Below are 20,232 nucleotides of genomic sequence, written 5' to 3' on the forward strand. Positions count from 1 at the left end.
GGTCTGCTCCAAAAACACAACGCACACAGAAGATTAAAATTTTTAACCACTGGATTAAGTACACCAGGTTATAGGTGAAGAATTCATGGTTGCGGACCGAGAAAAGAGTACATAGTTAACTAAGGTCATTTGGGTGTTGATATGATTGAAAATCATTACGGGATAGAACACATTGACTTTGCCGTACAACTGCAATTCTGTATACAGGTATCATTTGTTTTTCTCGCTGCATATCATCAGAAAAGGTACAGCCTCGAGTAACTCGCACTGTCAGTGCTTAGCTTTACATCCATGCTTGTGAGTCTGTGACTGAAATACTAATGGCCGCAACCTAAGCATAATCACTAGGTGAGTCAAGAGGGACAATGCCATGAGCCCCAGCCATTACCCAAAGCTGTGCCTCCTCTTCGGCAAGCAGCAAGGCACCTGCCATTTCTGGGGCAGTGCCATCGAAAACATAGCGATTCCGATGCTTCCAGAGTCTGGGCTCCAAGAAAATTGAGGTATTTCTGCACCAGTCCGTTAACTGGCCCTGCTCCACAAGTAATCAAAGGATCTATCTTCAACAGAAGGTGACACACCTTGAAGGCCAAATCCCCGCAGAGGACTGAACCCGAAATGTCTGGCAAAAACACAATTAGTGAGCTGGTGATCAATTGTCCATCATCGACCTGATCACAGTGAGGACAACACACCGGATGCAGCAAACTTTGTAGAGCAAGTTGGTCCATAGTCCAGCACCGTTTATGTACCACCAACCAAAGAAGCAAATGGCATTTGCCTGGCGCCCATGGCTTCCATATAAGCCCCCATCACTGAAACTGGGCAGAGCCTTGAAAGAAGTTCTCATGAACTGAGTTGGCTGAGTACTGTCTCAAAGCTGAAAGTGGCCAGCGATGAGTATATTCACTGGCTGCAGCACAATCCCAGATAACACCAAATATCAAGGTATTCAGCGATAACACCAACAAAGGTTGCACCCTGAATGTCCTGGATCCAGTTGTATTCTAGTGTCAAGTTTAGCCCTCTAGATAGTCTGGCCTTGAAAAAGGATCGTATCCCCCAGTCTCAACTGCAAGGTTCGTTGATTCCAGCCTTGCTTGGTGCATCAGTTTGTACACACTCTTCTTGATTAGGCCTCTCTCAATAGCACGAACCCACAGTATATTGAGGGTTTCCTTCTCATCAGCATAAGAGGTACACAGGCAGTTGTAAATCTGGGGTGTTATGTACAATTGATTCTTTGCCATACCGTCCAAGGTATTCGAAGCAGCAACTGGCTTTCCTTCTGTTAGATATGTGTATGCGAGTGTGGCGTATACAAGACTGTCACCGACTAAGCCTTTGCTTTGCATCTGGTCAAATACTTTTTGTGCCTGATCAACCAGCCCTTTTCTGCAAAGTCTTCGAATCAGAGATCTATATACTGCTTTATCTGGTGGAAGGCCTCTTTTCATAAGTTCATCAGGGATGAGTAGCACTGCATCTGCATTGTTCTTCTTGCAGAAACCATCGACAAGCCATGAAAATACGCTATAGTTGGGTGAAAACCCTGCATACAACAAAAGCAACCACGTCATGAGAAGATATAATTATGATATGATAGCAAGATAATCAGTGAGTCATTGCAAACTGGTTGCCTATGATAGCAACATAAATATCTTAGTGTCATTTAAACTATCAAATGCAGTCCTTACAATTAGCTAGTGGTACTAACTGGAACTGTAAAGATATAAGATGCAATCAAAGCACCTGCATCGACCATCTGAAAGAAGGCTTCCTTGGCTTCATCGAGCTCCTTGGCCTTGCAGAATCCATGGATGAGAGCCTTGTAAGTGAACTGATTGAGCTGCAGCCCAGACTCCATCATCTTTTTCTTGACCTTGCATGCTGAGGTCATGTGCCCTCTCTTGCAGTAAGCGTTGATCAGCGTGTTGCAGGTCACATGATCAGCCTGCACCTTCCTCTCGTCCATCTCGTTAAGCAACTGATTAACTTCCTTCATCTTGCCATCCTCACATAGCTTCCTGAGAATGGCATTGTAAGTCGCGACCCCTGGGAGCATCCCGGTTGCCTCCATCTCGCCTCGGAGCTTGACCGCCTCCTCAATATTGCCCGCGCGACAGTACCCATCAATCAGTGTGGTGTAAGTCACATTGTCTGGTGTCGCTTGTGCCGCTGCCATCTCTGTAAAGAGTTGAGCCGCCTCCTTCACCCTGCCGTACTTGCACAAGCCATGGATCAAGGAGTTCCATGTGACGGTGTCCGCACGTATCCCCTCCTTGTCCATGCGGTCTCGCACACACATGGCCTCATATCTCATCCCCTTCTTGCAGTAGAGTGCGATGACAGTGTTATAGGAGAATCGGTCCAAGGGCACGCCAGCCGCGTCCATCCTGGTGACGAGCGCCTCGGCACGCGCGGCGTCCCCGGCCTTGAGGCACACGTGCAGCATGGCGTTGTAGACGTGCGTGCTGACGGCGAGCCCCGCCCTGGCCATTTCGTCGAACACCCTGCGCGCAGTGGCCGTCATCCGGGCCCTGGCGAGCGCGGTGAGGAGCGCGGTGCAGGCGTGGGCGTCGGGAGCGAGGCCGCGCGCGCGCATCTGGTCGAACACCCGTAAGGCGTCGTGGGGGCGCGCGGACTGGGCGAGGACGAGGACGAGCCAGCTGGGGACGCGGGGGTCGGCGGCGGCGAGGAGCGAGGGGAGGAGGAGCGGGGAGGAGAGCGGGTGGCGGAGGGAGAGGTCCCGGAGGAGCGCCCGAGCGGCGGGGTGGTGCCGCGGGTGCGGCGCCAGGAGGTGGAGGAGGGCGAGCGTGGCGTCCAGCGGGTGCGGCGGTGGCAGCGCGCGGAAGAAGGCGAACGCGGCGGCGGGGAGCGGGGAGAGGCGGTTGAGGACGGCGGTGAGAAGGGACGGCGCGGCGGCGAGGAGCGCGAGGTGGATGTTGGGCCGGAAGGTGGATTTGATGACGGCGGCGCAGAGCTCTCGGGAGAGGTCGACGGCGGCGCGGGATGCCGCCATGGGTGGCATGGCATGGCATGGCAGGCAGCTGTGGCGACGTGTATTATTGTCATCATCAGTAATATGAGATTGGATCCAAGAAAATTCCCTACAAACTATCACTACTACTACTACTACTACTACTTTTTCTTGGTTTCCACAATTCCATAAAATCTAGGAGTAGCTCGTTGATCCTGATCATATTTTGGTTGCACGACACATCCGTTTTGTCATTAGTTAAACACATGAGTTTCCTCCCTGAGATGAGAGATTATACTTGTACTCCGGCATTGTTCACTTCATATATGCAAACAAACAAATAAATACAGTTCCAGTGTACCCTTTTCTTTTTGGTTCCAATTGTTCTCTTAGTTCAGTTTTGTGAACCATACATAATAGTAGCCGCGTTGCTCTACAGCTCCTGTGCCCGGTGCTATACAGATACAGCTTCTCTTCTCACTCCTAATCAACCCTATCTATCTTCAACTTCACTCCTTGGATGCTACAACCAGCAGCCCCAGTGCACCAATTAGCAGATACTGCACCAACAAACGACAACAGTCAACCAAAACATACCAGTATAACATACCAGTACATCTAACAAACTCACAGCCCAACACAAAAGCACTTCTCTGATGAGCTTGCCATTTTGCCTCAAGACGCGTTGGCACTGACACAAGCTTACCTCATAAAGCAATGTAACGCTATGATGGACAAGAGGTTACATTTCCTTTTTTGTGATTTAGCAACATATCTTAATAATTGGAATTTTCTTAACCATTATGTGCCTAATAATAAACCAGAATGCTCATACCTTGAGGACTGGTTTCTCCGTCATGGCGATTGTAAGCCACCCAGCATAAGGCAGATAGCTGCTCAAGTGTTAACATTAGATAACAGGGAACATAAGTCAGATGGAACAAACAACCATTAATCATCAGTCATGACGATGAATGTAACGTATTCCCTCAAGAGTCAAGACAAAGATAAACTCACCCAACAGCCCGTCCAATAATGTGCTGTCGCTGAAGCCAAAGCTGCCCATTTGCATACAGCATTCCCATTCGGTCATCGTCACGGTTATTGTCACCTGATGAGACACAACTTATCAGTGCACTAGCAGTAGTAAAACACTATAATTCGCAGTATAGCGTGTCTTTAGTCTAATGTATCAAATACAAACACCACATTTCTGTTCTTGAAAATACTCATGGAGCAAAATAAAGCAGCTGTAAAGAATATGGCTACCTTTTGTGAGGACATCAAATTCTGCCATACCATGGCGTTCGTGAACCTATGAAGAGGGACACAAGCAACTCAAGCCACAATCCCAGAATGGTATATAAATCTACAAAAGGGTTGGAACTAAATAGTGCTACCTTGATCACACGATGGACAATTGGAATATCACGGCCCTGCAATATAACAGATAAAATGATAAATTGGTTACTAGCAGATCATATACAAGCACACATCACGAATAAATATATAAAAAGAAAAACGATTCCATCAAGCTTCAGAATTTCAGATACTACTAATCTATGGAAAACGGCAAGAAGCAAATAGGAATTCGGTAGGATTTACCTCAATATTGAAAACAACTATGTCTCCCGTGCGGACAGGGTCCTTATTCATGTGTAAAAACAGGATATCACCCTACAAAACAGTTAACTACTGATGATTCAGGTAAAGCAGCAAGACAGACGACAGCACTTGGAACTTCATGTGTAAGATCTATGGAGTAAAAAATGCCCACATATAATGTGTTGTGTCCATCAGCAGATGGCACAAATATGGCTATGGAAATTTTATAAGTTTCCGATGAAACTCGTATATTGCTGAAAAACAAACGACCAAATTTTTGTATTGTGCATAAGTTGCTGAAATTCAGGTTATTAGTCACAATCTTCCCTGTGCTGTGGTATGCCATAGCACCAAAAGAGAGTGAAAAAAAAAAACAGACACATTGGACATAAAAATCACCAGCATTCATGGGGATTCTGTAAGATGTAAAATGTAAAGCTGGACAAAGGAGTGCTGATTATTGTATTGTGCAAAGGAGGAATGAACCCTTCGAAATCCAGGCTCCATGCTTTCAGATAGAACCACCACAACTGGTGACTCACTCCCTGTTACGATAATCAATCCTTTCCATATGATCAATGCCGAAGTCAGGATCATCCCTGCAAAGCCCAAAATAGGGGGTATTTGAGAGTCCCAGTAAAATTATTATAGGAGAGAATTGAAGCCATGACTATTCACTTGTCTACACTACTCAGAAACACGACGGCAATCACTGAAATCTACAAGTAGAGCTTTACTTTCTATAGCAAATCAAGACTCCATGGCCTGTAAATAAACTATGCGCTGCCGCCTGTTCTTCCTCTAGGAAAAGAAGAAATCTTTCACGTCATCTTTTTGCCGGAATTGTGAGCAATAGGCCCTCAATAATAACCGCCAGAGAATGTGCGGGGAAAAAAAAGCTAACAGAAAGGAAACCGCATCTATCGCGCGGAAATCGATTCCTAGGGGACAGAACGGGGGAGATTAGAGCACAGCGGAGTGAGTGGAGTATGCCTCGTCCTCAGGCTCACCTAGGGTGATGATTTGGGCGAGCACGGGGCGGATCTGCATCGTCCGAATCGGCTCCACCATGTTGCGCAGGGAATCCATCTGTTCTTCTCTGGCGCCGCGCCGGCGTCTCTCACCCGATTATCACTTATAATGTGTCATACATATTTACCATCTTTAAACGATAACTCCACATTTAGACCATATTTGCACATGTGGCAGCCCAGACCGACTGACATGGTGGTACTGACTCAGCATGGGCAGGCGAAATGACGATGCTGCCCCTGGCCTCATTTTCTTCTAAACACAGCAGCATAAAAACCTCTCTATTGATAAAAAAAGCACAGCAACATATTTCATTTGCACACAGACAGCAACATAACACAAGGATCTGCTGTGTTTTTTTTATGTTGCTATGTTTTTTTTATCAATAGAGAGGGTTTTTATGCTGCTGTGTTTAGAAGAAAATGAGGCCAGGGGCAGCATCGTCATTTCGCCTGCCCATGCTGAGTCAGCACCACCATGTCAGTCGGTCTGGGCTGCCACATGTGCAAATGTGGTCTAAATGTAAGAGTTATCGCTTAAAGATGGTAAATATGTATGGCACATTATAAGAGTGATAATCGGGTGAGAGGCAACCGCTATGATGGTAAATATGTAAAAGGCCCCCGAGGAAGAGGAGCAAGTAAGGTGTTGACGAAGTCAGCATATACGGCTTCTCGGATGTCGTGTCATGTGTGAGCCGCGTCTCCAGAGTAGACCAGTCAGCCGACGACTATATAGTATATGGTTAAAAAAAATTAAAGTGTCTCAAATTTGTTTGGCTGTGGTATTCCAATTTCTAAACTCATAAATTGATCGTTCGAGTCCTTAAATTACTAATCTGTGTCATTTCAGTTCGTAAACTTTTAAATCACGTGTTTGGATCCTCAAATGTTATATCATCTAGGGATTGAATGGTCAATTTGTGAGTTCGCCATTTTCCCCACATATCTTGTCCTAAACGAGCGATTTATGAGTTTAGAAACCAAATCAACATAGATAAATAAGTTTGAGAATCTAAATGGTCGATTTACGAGTTCAGGACTAGAATGACACAAGTGAACAAGTTCGAGGACATATGTTATCTCATTAAACTATAAGACTTATGTCAGACAAACCAGTTTAATCAACTTTATTGATAATAAACAAAGTTAATATTTGTGCCTCTAATAAAACTTACTACAAAAATATATTTTATATTTAGTTTTATTGTCTTATTTTGTATTATGAATATTAGTATGTTTTTATTTAACTTTAGTCAAAATTTTAATTATTTGACTTTCAGAAAGTGAGTGCATTTTTTTGTGTGTGGAAAAGGGGAGTAACCACCACGGAGACGTCGTTGCGAATTCACAACACATCCGTATATACACCTCCACGAAATTGCCCCCCCCCCCCCCTAAAAATAATATATGAGGTGTTTAGTTTTCCTTTTATTTTTTTAAAAAAAACTAGGTCTTGGTTCATCATTTTTGTATAATGAAACTAAACACTATGCAAAATTTTTTGCATATAATGGTTGTCATTCTCTATTTTGGATTTTAGCATTAAGAGGCAAAAAACCCAATCAAGAGTAATAATAAGAGCAATAAATTTTGCATTTTAGATAAAACTAAACATAAACCTAAAAATTTTGATATTTTGAATTTTATCATTCCAAAGTAGTTGGCATTTTACATTCTATGGGGAACTAAACAGGCCATTGCTACTGTTGTTTTTCACGCAGTTCTAATGAAATTTCTCAAGCGAGGAGCTTATGGTGCAACCTCTTTTATTATTCTTATATCTTCCTTTATTGTAAAACAAAGCTCTTACCACATTTTTTTAGAGAACAAACAGAGCCATCTGCCACTCTTAGCCAAACAAACTTTTTTTAACTGAGTACATAGATTCATAACACATGGTTACTGCAAATGATTCATTACGGAAGATATTTTCATAACATCTAACTTGTTTTTTCCAATCAAAGTAGTACACTCTTCTATTTTAACTTGAAGCCCGTTCGTTCCTCGCTTAGTAAATGGTAAATTAATCACACACACACACACACACACACTACACTACAGGCACGGCGGCCGTGTTTGTTACACCACGTACGTACACAACACCCCGGCTCGCAGGGACAAGTGCTTAAGATTCAGCGTCGTTGCCGAGCAGCAGAGAAGCTTGGAATTGGAACATATTCTCCTGATGCCTCCTGGCTCTAGTCATTTGCCGCGCCTACCGTCACAGCAGGGAGCCGGTACTCCTCAGGCTTCAGAGCCACCGAAAAATCCGGCAGCGCCGGCACCGCCTCACGGATGCTGTAACACACGACACAGGTTCAGTCTTGTAGGCAGACCAACAACAACAATGCAAGTAAATATGTCTTTGAGCAAAATTAGTGTAGCACAAGCACCTGTCGTTGCTGTAGAGGTCCTTGTTGATGCGAACTTTGCAGGACGAGTCCTTCTGGATCTTCTCATGGAGATACTTCATCGATCCACATGCAGGCGGGCTTCTGCGCAAACAACAAACCAACGGTTCTTAGAACGCCACAGCGCAATCAACCAAAGACAAAAGACACACAGAGGTAACTAATACAGGGATATGGATGCATTGCCATTGCCTTGAAACAGGAGGTGCTGCGTGGAAGGCTTCCGCCGCATCTTTGCTCTCCTTGAGAAACTCCTCCGCAGATTGCAATGCTGCCACGGCCATCCTGTGGGATTTCTCCGTGTTGCCTTCGTCAAGGATAAGACCATGATAATAGTATGCTGCAGCCTGTACCATTTTAGTTGAGATATACAAAAGTTATCTCCTTTTGCTGTCTGGCTCGTTTCTACACATACTGAAACTGAAGGCGCTAACTGCAAAGCATTTTTAGTACTACAACCTCATACGGTTAATTCTTTTTTATGGGTGTGATTAACACTCAACACCAAACAGTAAATGCCTGATACAGGCTTTGCTTACTTACAAAAAAATTTATAAGAAATACTTGCAAAGAGAAATTACTGATGTTTAAGAAATGTGAAAAGACCGACATACTTTTGCTTCGATATACTTCCACATCACAAAGAGCCTGTGCTTCTCGCCCCAGCTATCAATCAGAGGTAAATCCGCCATACTTTCATGTGCCTGCAAATAAATTCAGGATGTTTCAAATGCCATGCAAATCCTTGTTACTGTCAGTATTGATACAGAACTGAACAACCAACTGACAAGTGCAAACATCTGAGCAATTCTGATATGTTTGAAACATCAAACACAGGAAAACAAAAACGATGAAACGATCAATCGTACCTGTTGCCAGCACTTGACCATCTCACATGCTAACCTCCTTTTCACTGCCAGGGTAGCCTTTGGACTGTCAATTGCCAACCCAAGTTGGACATCAATTGCCTGGCAACATGACATTTTTTTTATGTAGACATATTGGTTAGCTTGTGTTTCAGATGGCAAAACAGGTAAAAGGAGCCATAGAATTGACATCTACTATGTGAGGTTATGCATGGCGTGAATGAATGGCATGATGAACTATGAAGTGGACAGTTGAGCTGATCTTCACATGAATCGCGTGATTTCGAGCAGCTATTGTCAAGAAAGATGAACTGAGAAGAAAAGGATGGCAAACAGACAGAGGGGAACACATACTTGACCTAGAGCTTGCATGCAGATCGCTTTCAGGACTCCTTCAGATAAGTCTACAGGAAGACCTTTCCTACACGAAATGGCAGTTAAGAACAATAACTCCTGCACTAACTACAAAATTATAAGCCTTTTGCAAGTGGGAAGGAACTCCACCCACCTATTTTCTGGGGATATTCTAGGAAGAACATGTTGGATAGCACACTCCAAGAACCCAGATGCCTTGAGAAATATTTCAACGGAAGCACGTTTATTATCTGAAAAGTGGATGGAATCACAAAGTTTAATTACCATAATGCAATCGACAAGAACTCCAGTTGCTGAAATCTGTAAATGCACCTCTGTAGCATTAAAAAGATAATTATATATTTCTGCAGCAGTGATGAATGTATTTTGTATTGCAGACCTTCAGATACTTTAGCATGGTATCCCTCAAGTGATGTCTTTGGAAGAAGCAGGGAATTTGCTTGAGATAAACGCAGCATAGCCATCATGTGCAAAACTGATAACACCTCATACCAAGAACTTGGCAATGCCGTTTCCTACCAGCAGAAGTCAGCTAATCAGTACTCTTCAATAGAACCGTAAAACATACACTGACAGGGGCAGGGTAAGCAGACCTCTGCATCATCCTCTTGGTTCATCCAGGAAAACTGTATCTTATCTTCCAAGTTGCTCCCTGTTAAGCATTGAACCAAAATGAAGGCAACAACAATCAGCACAGACTTGTTTGGTCTCATTCTGAGCAAGATGGAAGAGAATATACAATACTTACCCTCTTTTACCAGTCCAAGAAGAACTGGCAAGTAATCTTCCAAAGCCTGCAGAAGATCAGCTGATGTAGATCCTCCTGAAGGGAAACATACTCGGAGAGTTAAGTATTTATTTTTCTCTGGCTCACTCACATTAGTATGAAGCCATCATGCAAACTATGGGCAAACCATGCTGGGTGAAGGTCCGCTTCCTGGGCCTAGTCACCGACAATGCCTCACGAGCAGCCATGACCACTATTCGGCTCCTCAACGCAGCCAAACGTTCGGTCAGCCTCCTCGGGTGGCCATCGCTTAGCGGCTGAGATAGCTCCAAACTCTCAGGAACCCGCAATCCAGGTATAAACACAGCAACTTCACCAATGTTCCCAGGTCTTCTTCTGATTGCACCAGCATCACTTGGCTTAGAATTGAAGCAGCCCATCTCCTGCAAGTTTGCAGTTCTGTAAGAATTTTTGCAAAGAAACAACATATGACCCAGCATCAAGTCGTGGACCAGAAGATGGCACGGCTGAAAACTGAATCATTACTAAAAAAGAGAAGTTTTAAGGTAACAAATGTGCAAGCGTTTAGGTTCAAGCATTGATTAGGTGATTAAAAAATAATCGTGTTCCTTTCAGTAGAACAAAATAAAGTGAAGGCTACCAATCAAATCTTTGCACAATGAAAGAACTTCAATCTGGCATATCCAATTACCCAAAGAACACCCAGCACATGGAATCAAAGGTTCTTTTTCCCCTGAAGCAAGATGATAACAAAGTGCCAGTGAAGAATGGAGCAGCAGCCATCCCATAACAAAGGCATGACACTGACAAGAAACGGAAGCAGCATGTTGAAGAAAAAAAGAAACAGGAGCAGAAACAAATTCAAGGATGGATGAAGGGCATACACGGTTGCACCTCTTGGAGAATCCACTTCAGCACATAAGCTCAAGATAAGCAGTTCAAAAGAAATGGGGAAAGGTAAAAGGAAAAGAAACTGAAGAGGCAAATGCGCAGTGATTTAGTCAAATAAATGCCAACCAACAGAGGGAACCAATTAAGTCTCTCACGAGCATCACATAGACATCAAACAAAGTGGCTGAGAGCTCACATGCCCCAGGAAGACACGTCAACAATCTCACAACCAGATTTTTCGCTTTGTATGACTGAAAACTTGTGGCGTCTCCACCTCCCCAGCAGTAATCCTGAAGAAATTACTAATTCCAACTATAACTTTGTCTGTATAGGTTACCTCTCCACCATCAGTTAGAGCAGTTTGGTTCCGGGACACATAACACTTCGTTCTGCAATCAATGCACCAATGTATCACCTGTTTCTCCAAAACAAAGTTAACATAACACAAGAAAAGGATAAAACTGCTTTTTTGAAGAAGAAAACAAAAGAAGAAGACGCAGTTCAACTGAGAAGTAACTGAAAATTAGAGTGTCCTGAAAATGGAAACAGCATGCAAACTCGTCAGTCAATCATCCTAAGACCAGAATTGCTTATTCCAACTTTCAAACAGACGAGAACACACCAAGGCATCACCTTTTACCTCTACCGATTCAAATTCCACTGAGTTACCCAGCAGCAAGGGAAACCGTGAAAAGATGGGCATTAAGATCTGAAACCCTTTATTACAAAAACAAAATACCGCGAAATCAACCTTGGGTCAGATTAATCAGAATTTAACAAACATAACTCATTCGTTCTGCAGGAGAATTTGAACCTCAAACAAAAGCAGGGACTAACAATAATGGTTATAATAACTGTATCTTTATTTGTTCGAATGAATCTGAGATCATTCCACCTAGATTATTTGTAGTTTTTTTCGTTTACATGCGGTAGTTTATAATAGAATCCACAACGAAACCCTAGATGAACTACTCTCCTCTCGTCTCCTGGGGTTTGCGCCTGCGGGGAAGAAACAAGAAGGTTTGGGAAGTTGCGTGGGGAGGAAAACTAAAAATTTGCATCCGATGGTTTTTTAACCTATAATAACCAATAAAAGATAGGAACCTTGTGGCATAGTAATTTCTTCTCAACTCAACAAAAGGCCTGCAAAAATAAGCAGCAGCCTTACAGAGATTCATTTGCCTGCGTAAAAAATTCAACACTTAACAGTCTACCAGGCAATCACCAAACTACTTTAAAATGTGTCCTAGAACATAAAGGCTCGGTACCAACATGGTACCACTACAAGCAAAGCAGATTAAACTAAAACAAGATCCCAGAAGAACAAAAAACATCTGGACTGAACTTCCCAATGCCACCTCATTCACAAGCTTCTTCCCAGTCGTCCACGTCCACATCCGGCTGCAGCTTGGTCACTGATGGCCCAGCATTCCCAGCGTTTGGTATTGCGCTGTATGAAGCATCGGTGCATGGAACAGCCCTCCTCCACTCGTTACCTGGAACAGAGCTTGCAGCAGCATCTGATTCCAGAACATTCCATCGGTTTGGAGTCTCCATGACTCGAGAGGTAGTGTTGGCGCCTCTCCATCCTGGTGCTGGGGCATGCCCAGCAACACCAGTCCTGTCTCCAGAGGACATGTCAGGTTCAGCAGAAGCAGGCTTCTTCCAAGGATTGCTCCTAGCAGCGAGCCCTCCATCCTTCTGCCCTCCAATCCAAACATTGCCTGAAGAAGATGCCTGGGCACTGCTTGGCATAAACATCACAGCACCCTGGTAACCAGACCCATAATCCAGCCGCCTCAGTGCTGTTGCTGCTCTAGTTGGATCATTGAAGACAGCTATGGCATTCTTGTCATTCAGCCAGATCAATTCACATTCCCCACCAAACCTTAGGACTAGAGCAGTGACATCAGCATCCCGTGGCAGGTCCAGCATCGCAACAACCATCCTCGGATCCATGTCAACCAGTGGATCAAAGTAAGGATGGGCAGCTGTAACAGGTGCACCTGGTTTGGACCCCAGGATGCGAGCAGGCGGTTTCGATTTGGGTGTGACATGGATGATAACAAAATGCTTAGGCTCCCAACCAGCCACCTGAACAGAAAGCTTCCATCGGTTTGCAATTAGACTGATAGCATCTCTCTTGTCCTTCAACATGTGACAAAATACATGCAATTTCAGATTGCTTGAAGAACTGCCTCTCACCTTCCCAAGTACAAGGAACTTGCACCTCTCTTCTATAGCCAGCACCCACTTCGGCTCACGCCGGAACAAGTCAGCAACCAAATCCGATGAACTTGAATTCTCACCAAAATGCAATGCATCCAAATTGGGTGGGGTGATGTCAAATGCTTCAGCAAGAACCCTCTTCTTCTCCATCTTTGCACACTCCTCATCACAAGAAAGCTTCCTCTGCCCAAGAGGCACCTTTCTCCCATTTGATTCCACTGGCTGGAGAGGCATTGGCAGCTTCTGGATGATGGAGACTTCAAACAAATTATCACCCATGGAGGCTCCACCAGCACCGCAGGGAACAGTTGCATTGATTCGTCCACAAGAACAGGTGATAGTCACAGCGAATTCACATCTCAAATCTGGGCATTGGGACGATGGGTGGCATGGGGCAGTGCATGTATGCTTGCATTCTCTCCTTGCGGCACCACATACCTGTCCACAAGAAGCTTTGCCACCAGAGCTTGAGCTAGCATCTCCATTTGCAGGTGGCTGATCACAAGGGGGAGGATGACAAGGCCTGTTGCAAGCATGGACTCCACATTGGCGATTCTTCCCACATGGTTGGTTGCACCTGATATCCTTCGATCCACAAGGGATGTTCCTCAGCATCACATGTCCCCCGATGCATTCTCTCATTACCGGCACCACACAAGGCGGACAGTCCCCAAAATGGCATGAATGCGAGGCTGGATGTCCACAAGGCTGGGGAACTGAACACTGATGCGAACAAGATGGTGTTGGTGTTCCACAAGGCAAAGGTGGTGGGAGAGAAGTTCTGCCACAGGCACAAGTGAGATCAGTGAATATAGTCTCCAAGCACGGCGGGCAATGACCACTGTGGCAGAGTAGCTGGCACGAATGCTGCCCACAACGGAGCTTCTTGCCACATGATATCTGGCAGAGATGGGGATCCCAGTCGCCACCTTCAAGCTGTGCAAATTTTCTAGACAGTGGACAACAGAGCTCACTGCAACGATGCCTCCCACAGTTCTTCTTGCAGCCACAAGGCTTGTTGCAGCGGAACTCTTCCATTGAGACCTTATAGCACTCCACCATCTGAGCTGACGAGCCACAACGGCACTTCTGCTCAACGCGCACTAAGCAAGGCGGGCATTCTCCATCATGGCAGTTGACCTTGCACCTATGCACCCCACATGTCAGTTTCTTATCGCATATCTTGTCGCAGGTGGGGATTGCGTCCAAGCAGCTTGCCCTCGTCTCCTGCAGCCTTGTCTTGCCGCAATGGCATGTAGTGACCTTCCCTGGCATGAGCTCGCACTCCCCACAAGACCCTGGGTGGCACATATCCTTGCAGGCATGATTGCCACAGGCAAGTGTGCGGCCACACACCTCACTGCAAGAAAACAGGCCGTCCTCCTCGGACAGCTTCCCCTTTACCACCATGTCTCCACATAGCAATGCCTCGTTCTTCTTGCCGCAGAAGCACCGCGCAGAGATGAGAACATCGCAATCCCCGCAAGAACCAGTGTGGCAAACCTTCTCGCAGCGATGCCTTCTGCAGGTCAGCATCTGTTGGCAAGGGCGGCCGCAGGTGACAGGAGTGCTCCGGTCCGCACACCGCCGCACGATGATCTGCTTCCCGCAGGGGCAGGGCCGATCCGGAGCGAATGCTTTGCAGGGCGGGCACGGTCCCGGGTGGCACTGAAGGACGCAGACGTGCGGGCACCTGGTGGCGTCAGCGTCCTCCCCCTTAGCGCCCGGCGGTTCCGCCCTCTCGAGAGGCCTGGAGCAGGGCTCGCCGCAGGAGTGGGGCGTGAGGAAGTGGTCGTTGGGGGGATCTCTCCGGCGGCCGCAGAAGCAGGTGTAGGCGAGGTCGCGGGCGGGGGTGGCGTAGACGAACTGGCACCCCGGGCAGCGCCAGGAGGGTGAAGCGGAGGCGGGGTCTGCTGCTGCCGGGGATGCGTCGGCGGCGGAGGCCGGGGAGCGCACCCACTTGCGGATGCAGGGGAGGTGGAATATGGAGAAGCAGCTGCCGCAGGACCAGACGGGCGCCGACCGCCGCACCATGTCGTAGCAGATCATGCACTCCACCGCGCCGCGGGCGAGCTTGTCCTGGATCTCCTGCACCAGCTGCGGCACCGCCCCGTCGGCCCGAGTCTCGCGGGCAGCGGCGGCGGGCCTCTCCGTTGGCGCGCCGTGGCGATGGTGTCCTGCGTCGCCGTTCTGCTCCTGAGACGGGGCGGGGCGGCGATTGTCCCCGTTGTTGCCGTGATTGGGGCGGCGGTGGCGCGGGCGGGCCTCCGGGGCGGGCGTAGGGATGGGCAGGATCGGGGCGGCGCCGTCGGGGGCGGGAGCGGCGTAGCGGGGGCGCCACATGCGGGAGGCGGTGGCCACGGGTCCACCCCCGCGGCGGCGATCCGAGGAGGGCGGCATACGGTTACGGCGGCGGATAGTGGTGGAAGACGTGGTTCGGTTCGGTGTGGAAGGGGACGGAGGCGGCCGGGACGCCACGCCGGGTATATTGGTTCCAGAAGCACACGTGGCTCACAAGTGGGCCTCCCGTTCTCTACTCCTTCGTCGGTTCATCTTCATGTGTTGGGAAAAAAAGTCCTCCTGTTTTTTTTTTCTAAAAAAGAATATACAAAAGATTTGATATACGTACAAGATGTTTTTTTGACAGTTGAAAATATAAACCGTACTTTTTCTATCAGCCCAACAATATTTTTCTCTCATAATAAATCATTAAACAATACTTTCAGTCATAATTTTTTAGACCAGCAAACAAACTCTTATTTCCTAATAATACTAACAAAGATGCATGCTCGCATATTTATATACAACAAAACGTATTGGCCAAAGGTTTGTTGCTAGCTCCTCTGTTATTGTTTATACAGTCTCAGTGAAGAGTTCTATCTCTCTTTATAAATAAGTTATCAAGTCACCATATTTGCTACGTGTGAATAAAATTCTTTTAAAACCCGTTGAGACTAGCCTAACAGTATTATTTTGCCAAAAACAGTGTTCTATAGAAATCTGATTTGACTTGCAAATCAATTTTGTAGTATTAACAAAAACTAGGGTGGTCAAGATAATCTGGAGAATAAGAGTACTTGCAAATCTGTCCAAATACTCATGCAAAAACATTTTTGAGAGCTAGCTAATACTTATGTAGACATTTTTTTTGTGGACACGAGCAACTCCAACCCAAGTCCCTAAATTAAACCCTTAAATTTTTATTTACATGCTATGATAAAAAAAATAGGAGCTCAAATTAAGACCCAACTCCAACCCACCACCTAAACAAGTAGGATAGGAGGTTCTAGATGTGAGGAGTTGAAACTATAATTTAGGAGAGCATGGAAAATGGAAGTCCAAGTAGGAGGTGGGTTGGAGTTGATTTTTTTGAATCAAATCCCTAGATTTAGAATAGGGAGTTGTTTAGAAGGTGGGTTGGAGTTGCTCTAATGTAAAGATCTGGGGGGGGTGCGTGGGGATTCTAACTTCTAAGGGCTGTCTAAGGCGAGCGGCCCACACTTCACTAGCAGGCTTCAAACGGTTTGTTTTGCCGCTTACGCTCAATTCTCGGCCCAGATGATAATCTTTTTAATTCATTTTGTTCATTAAGGATTGGTTTCGGGCAATACGGGCCATTTCATTTTATACATACATATGCATACTATATAAGACCGATCTCAATTCAAGGTTTCATGGCTTGGTTTCTAAGACTACCAAGTCAATAGCTTTGAAACGGAAAATGAAACTGACTCTCTCAATACACAATTTTATCTTACTGTTTCATAGGCTATCAGTAGCATTTAAATTTTGCATGTTGTTGTGATCAAATATGCCACATGATCTATGTAGCAATTTGGTGATCGAGTGTTGTATGCTTAAAGATCTCAGAGACAAAACATCGAGCATGTAGCGAGCATACGCGCATGAATCTCATGGACGTGTGTGTGCATCGTATTCATATATCATTATATGAGCCTGTGAGGTAAATTGAGCATGTAGCAAGCAAAACTTCTACCGCATAAAGATAAATTGCTTATTGCAAGATTATCAAATGGATCAAGTAGAGCCATATAGGGGTCAGCATGGGATATTTAGAAACTAAAAATACAGCTAGAGAATAATTTGTGAGATAAATCTTTTAAATCTAATTAGTAAACAAATAAAACAAAAATACTATATTACACGTTGAACTTTAACACAACACCCGCCAAATCTCGTCTTTTCCACCGTGTCTATGTATGCTGCTCACTCGGCACTGAACTGAAATGGTCACCGCTGGTTTGGTTGAGGTGGAGTGGGGGTGTCCAAGTTGCCTACCTACAACCACCTCTTGTATCTGCTCTGCTCTGCTCCTCCTCCCTCCCCACTCCCCTGGGTCCGGTGGTGATCACCATCTCCACAACTACACAGCCACCATGCCGCCGTCGCGGTCCCTGGCCGATGCGCTGGCGGCGGCGCGCCCGTTCCTGCGCGGGGAGGAGGCGGAGGTGGACCCGGCGCTGCCGGGCCTCGCCGCCGTGCTGCGCGCCGCGGGCGCCGGCGAGTGCTGGCACAAGCACGGCACCTTCCTGGCGCACCTACTGGACGTGCACCGGATCCTCCGCCTGTGGGGCGCGCCCGATGCGGTGGCGCGCTGCGGCCTCTACCACTCCGCCTACTCCAACTCCTACGTCAACCTCGCCATCTTCCAGCCGGACACCGGCCGCGCCCACGTCGCCGCCGTCGTCGGCGCGGACGCCGAGCGCCTCGTCCACCTCTTCTGCGTCGTCCCCAGGCAGAAGCTCGTCCACGACGACCTGCTCTTCCACTACTCCGACCAGGACCTCGTCGACGACCTCGCCAGCTCCGAGGCGTCGCTCCGGGACGCCCGCCGCGGCGTGTTCGACGACGCCCAGCCGTGGAGGCGCAAGATCCAGCGCCTCATCCCGCCCGACGGCATCACGGTCAAGCACATCAGGTACTTACTACTACCGTGTCACTGGAGTTTCTGTGCCATCCAAAACAGTTCACTCTATCTATATTGCTTCATCAACAATTGCATAGATGATAAATGGAATCCCAGCAACGAGCACGAGCACGAGCAGCTCACAAACGGGCAGCAATCATATTATGCTCCACCCACCCACTAGGTGAAAAATAATCTATGCAAGCAAAATGTGGACAGTAGCTTCAGACTTTTTCTTTCTTTCCTTCTTTTCCATTGTTGTTTGTATGTACTCCGTATGTAAAGCATGCTCACAGACCGAATCAGACATCAAACTCACCAATAGTATATATATCATGATGAGGTGATATATTGTAACCCCACAATTGAGGTCTTCTTATTGATCATTTACAGTTGCAGTACTTGTTTTATAGGACCTATCTTGTAACCAAACAATACACAATACAATACATACCAAACCAGACCTTATCTAGTTTGGTTGAAAAGTAACAGAGACTACCTAGCTAGTTTATGAAACCTCTTAACAATGAGTCTCAAGTCTACAAGTCTGTGGCGTTTCAGTTTGAAGACGGCAGACCTGAATTGCATCTTTGTACTGCAGGACAGGAGAGGATGTGGCGCTATCCAGGCGCATAGCAGCAACGTTCCTCCTCATGACCATAGCAGACTTCAGTGACCAGCTCTTCGACTGGCAGGACCGCCTCTTCGACAACACCAACGGCCGCCTCGAGTTCAGTGGCAACACCTGGACCTCCCTCTGGCCTGGCACCGGCAAGCCTGGCCTCTGGGTCACCTCTAGCTCCCGCATGGGCGCACTCTACACCTTAATCATCCGCGAGGAGGAGATATACATCACGCAACGAGCACATGGCATCAGCCGACAAGGAAGCAATGGCTCTGCTGGACGAGATGAGGACATCGACCTGGTGATCCCCCCGGTGTTCAAAGGCTGCACCAAAGTGCTCAACGCTGATGACCAGAAGGTGGCACGAGACCTCTACTGGGAGGCAGTATGCAGCGGCGATGAGGCGTCAGACTGGCTCAAAGTGGAGGAGCTCCTTCAGCAGAGCATTGCCAAGAACCCATTTGTAGGAGAACCACACTTGGTGCTTGCACAGGTGTACCTTAACATGGAGAGGTATGGCGATGCGCAGATGCAGGCAGAGGAAGGTCTCAAGCTGTTGCTGGAGTGGGGCAGCAGCTGGGACAAGAGAATGACATGGGAGGGGTGGGTGTCTTGGGGCAGGGCGATGCTGACCAAGGCCAGCGAGAAGGATTGGCCTCATACTGCATTCGGCATCATCAACCTAGGGCTTGTCAAATGATCAGGACTCATCCCCAAATGGCGGATGGATGGTTATGTAGGCTGCAGCTGCCGATGCTGATCCGACATGTCATCTTCTCAGAATATGTATATCACCTGCTGTATTTGTACGAAATAATAAACCCATGGTCAGTCAAAATGGACTATGCTAGAAAATAAGGAAACTAGTCTATTCATAGGTTCATCTTACCTAATTTAGTTCAGCCGCCGCTTGTACTTGGATATTCAGATATTAATGTGAAATAAAGCACTGGAAGTGAAACAACATAACCCATTCCATCGTATAGATAGACTGAAAGTGGAATATCTCCTCCTTTTCCGTTCCTGAAGGAGACTGCTAATTGCAAAGAATTTTTTGAGATTTAATTCAACAACAATTAAGCCTTTATGGCACTATTGGGTCTTCACACTTGATGCAACAAATTGGTAATTATCCTATAGATCTAGTATTGACGAAGATGCATCATCTACTCAAAGGTCACAACAAAATATTCAGATGTGTTATCAGCACATCAAACATAACTTGTCTGCAGCAAACACCGATCATAAAAGATATCCAGCATATGACTAGTTTGCAACTCTTGAAGCTGTTCATGAAGTAGTCTTATCCATTTCTCTCCTTCTTCTTTTTTCTCTAAGTAAGCAGGAGATCTGCGTGTCATTTCTTTAAGATAGAGTAGTCTTGTCTATTTCTTCCAAAAAATTTAGATGTGTTAAAAACTATAGACAAGCATAGACGCAAAAGGCAACACGAATATCTAAACTGTAGGTTGCCATTTGGGCCCCTAAGCTTGATGACTACATATTAGATGTTGAGACTTGAAACTTGTATAAGCAAGGTA

General features: G+C 46.4%; 4 protein-coding genes across 4 annotated transcripts; 1 reads left to right on the plus strand and 3 right to left on the minus strand.

Moving 5' to 3' along the window:
- Nucleotides 69–11,863, minus strand: LOC8055350. The gene is made up of 19 exons (XM_002454777.2): nucleotides 11,107–11,863; nucleotides 10,186–10,441; nucleotides 10,020–10,094; nucleotides 9,865–9,923; nucleotides 9,651–9,786; nucleotides 9,405–9,501; nucleotides 9,251–9,317; nucleotides 8,900–8,998; nucleotides 8,645–8,734; nucleotides 8,223–8,377; nucleotides 8,013–8,114; nucleotides 7,824–7,917; nucleotides 4,586–4,657; nucleotides 4,381–4,416; nucleotides 4,250–4,295; nucleotides 3,998–4,091; nucleotides 3,816–3,873; nucleotides 1,753–3,175; nucleotides 69–1,552 (listed from the first exon to the last, which is right to left on the minus strand). Exons 2-19 carry the CDS (start codon nucleotides 10,436–10,438, stop codon nucleotides 1,020–1,022), a joined length of 3,489 nt encoding a protein of 1,162 aa, XP_002454822.2. The 5' UTR covers nucleotides 10,439–10,441; nucleotides 11,107–11,863; the 3' UTR covers nucleotides 69–1,019.
- On the minus strand, nucleotides 3,273–5,751 carry LOC8055349 (signal peptidase complex catalytic subunit SEC11C). The gene is made up of 8 exons (XM_002454776.2): nucleotides 5,596–5,751; nucleotides 5,072–5,184; nucleotides 4,586–4,657; nucleotides 4,381–4,416; nucleotides 4,250–4,295; nucleotides 3,998–4,091; nucleotides 3,816–3,873; nucleotides 3,273–3,540 (listed from the first exon to the last, which is right to left on the minus strand). Exons 1-8 carry the CDS (start codon nucleotides 5,672–5,674, stop codon nucleotides 3,490–3,492), a joined length of 549 nt encoding a protein of 182 aa, XP_002454821.1. The 5' UTR covers nucleotides 5,675–5,751; the 3' UTR covers nucleotides 3,273–3,489.
- Nucleotides 12,037–15,599, minus strand: LOC8055351 (NF-X1-type zinc finger protein NFXL1). The gene has a single exon (XM_002454778.2). The coding sequence runs from the start codon at nucleotides 15,537–15,539 to the stop codon at nucleotides 12,270–12,272; it is 3,270 nt and encodes a 1,089-aa protein (XP_002454823.2). The 5' UTR covers nucleotides 15,540–15,599; the 3' UTR covers nucleotides 12,037–12,269.
- LOC8055352 lies at nucleotides 17,388–19,660 on the plus strand. The gene is made up of 2 exons (XM_002453041.2): nucleotides 17,388–18,078; nucleotides 18,668–19,660. Exons 1-2 carry the CDS (start codon nucleotides 17,537–17,539, stop codon nucleotides 19,389–19,391), a joined length of 1,266 nt encoding a protein of 421 aa, XP_002453086.1. The 5' UTR covers nucleotides 17,388–17,536; the 3' UTR covers nucleotides 19,392–19,660.

The sequence above is a fragment of the Sorghum bicolor genome, chromosome 4 (assembly GCF_000003195.3).
Source record: "Sorghum bicolor cultivar BTx623 chromosome 4, Sorghum_bicolor_NCBIv3, whole genome shotgun sequence".
Classification (NCBI taxonomy): Eukaryota; Viridiplantae; Streptophyta; class Magnoliopsida; order Poales; family Poaceae; genus Sorghum; species Sorghum bicolor.

What these genes read in the sequence shown, in the direction of transcription:
- LOC8055349 (XM_002454776.2), bottom strand. Translation starts at nt 5,674, where the DNA reads ATGGATTCCCTGCGCAACATGGTGGAGCCGATTCGGACGATGCAGATC. An exon ending in TAGTTGTTTTCAATATTGAG is followed by an intron (nt 4,417 to 4,585) that starts GTAAATCCTACC and finishes GTTATATTGCAG; the next exon opens with GGCCGTGATATTCCAATTGT. An exon ending in CGGAGAAACCAGTCCTCAAG is followed by an intron (nt 3,541 to 3,815) that starts GTATGAGCATTC and finishes TTGTTGGTGCAG; the next exon opens with TATCTGCTAATTGGTGCACT.
- LOC8055350 (XM_002454777.2), bottom strand. Translation starts at nt 10,438, where the DNA reads ATGGGCTGCTTCAATTCTAAGCCAAGTGATGCTGGTGCAATCAGAAGA. An exon ending in GACCTCTACAGCAACGACAG is followed by an intron (nt 7,918 to 8,012) that starts GTGCTTGTGCTA and finishes CGTGTGTTACAG; the next exon opens with CATCCGTGAGGCGGTGCCGG. An exon ending in ATTTGATGTCCTCACAAAAG is followed by an intron (nt 4,092 to 4,249) that starts GTAGCCATATTC and finishes GTGTCTCATCAG; the next exon opens with GTGACAATAACCGTGACGAT.
- LOC8055351 (XM_002454778.2), bottom strand. Translation starts at nt 15,539, where the DNA reads ATGCCGCCCTCCTCGGATCGCCGCCGCGGGGGTGGACCCGTGGCCACC.
- LOC8055352 (XM_002453041.2), top strand. Translation starts at nt 17,537, where the DNA reads ATGCCGCCGTCGCGGTCCCTGGCCGATGCGCTGGCGGCGGCGCGCCCG. An exon ending in ATCACGGTCAAGCACATCAG is followed by an intron (nt 18,079 to 18,667) that starts GTACTTACTACT and finishes TTTGTACTGCAG; the next exon opens with GACAGGAGAGGATGTGGCGC.